The sequence below is a fragment of the Wasmannia auropunctata genome, unplaced genomic scaffold (assembly GCF_000956235.1).
Source record: "Wasmannia auropunctata unplaced genomic scaffold, wasmannia.A_1.0 LD281623.1, whole genome shotgun sequence".
Classification (NCBI taxonomy): Eukaryota; Metazoa; Arthropoda; class Insecta; order Hymenoptera; family Formicidae; genus Wasmannia; species Wasmannia auropunctata.
The window spans coordinates 1-940 of record NW_012081267.1 but is presented as its reverse complement, the minus strand read 5'-3'; the positions used below and the strand labels follow the sequence as shown (position 1 = coordinate 940).

At 27.7% G+C, this 940-nt stretch overlaps 1 protein-coding gene across 1 annotated transcript; it reads right to left on the bottom strand.

Annotated features, from left to right (window-relative positions):
- Positions 1 to 257: 257 nt before the first annotated feature.
- LOC105461655 (cytochrome P450 4C1-like) lies at positions 258 to 753 on the bottom strand. Its single transcript, XM_011708165.1, has 2 exons — positions 549 to 753; positions 258 to 484 (listed from the first exon to the last, which is right to left on the bottom strand). The coding sequence occupies exons 1-2, from the start codon at positions 736 to 738 to the stop codon at positions 306 to 308; spliced, it is 369 nt and encodes a 122-aa protein (XP_011706467.1). The 5' UTR covers positions 739 to 753; the 3' UTR covers positions 258 to 305.
- Positions 754 to 940: the final 187 nt, after the last annotated feature.

Sequence of the window (940 nt, the reverse complement as noted above, 5' to 3'; positions counted from 1 at the left end):
GTATCATAGGCATTATTATATGTATTTTTAGTTTGATACAATATTAACATATAATCATATCCCACAGTGTGTATATTTAATACAGGACATAAACAGCATAACTTTTTCCACAATAATCTTTTTGCATTATATTATCTTGTTACGTTTTACAAGTTAGTATTATATATTAAATGATTAAACACATTTTAACAATTCAAACAAATTTATATTTTATTGGGTGTAATAATATGCATACATCTTTTATTTTAACAATGTTAAATATCTTAATTCCTACTTCCTACTTAATTATTAAATCAATATTTGATTCAAAGACTCTTATTAATTTTATGAATAGGAACAAATTTTACACGAAATGGCGGAGCGACACGAAGTATTATATCCGCTCGCAATGAAAGATCTTTTAAATAGTCAACAGGCTCCAAATAGAAATCGTGTATCAGAGAGGCTATCATCGCCTTTATTTCCAGCATTGCATATCGTTGACCTATAATATATAATATATCACAATCAGTTTATATATAACAAAGTATAAAGAAGCTATAGCATACCAATGCAGTTACGTGGTCCAGCGCTAAACGGTAAATACGAGTAAGGGTGACGATTTCGGATCTTCTCGGGCAAAAATCTATCTGGATCAAATACATCCGGATTTGGCCAAAAATTCGGGTCTCTGTTGACTTTGTAGAAAAACATATACAAGATTGTTCCAGCAGGTACTACATATGATTCTAAAAACATATTATAAAACGAGATTTATGAAAAATAATTATTATTAGTTTTATTATAATTTTAAGCTTGGATATTTAATTGTAATTTAACACGGTAATAGATGCCCATATTTTGTGTAATAAGAAAAAAAATAAAGATAAACAGTTTCAATTCAACAGTTTCAGATCAACAGTTTCCAAACATATTATTATGCAATAATTATTGCATAATA

What these genes read in the sequence shown, in the direction of transcription:
- LOC105461655 (XM_011708165.1), bottom strand. Translation starts at nt 738, where the DNA reads ATGTTTTTAGAATCATATGTAGTACCTGCTGGAACAATCTTGTATATG. An exon ending in TGGACCACGTAACTGCATTG is followed by an intron (nt 485 to 548) that starts GTATGCTATAGC and finishes TATATATTATAG; the next exon opens with GTCAACGATATGCAATGCTG.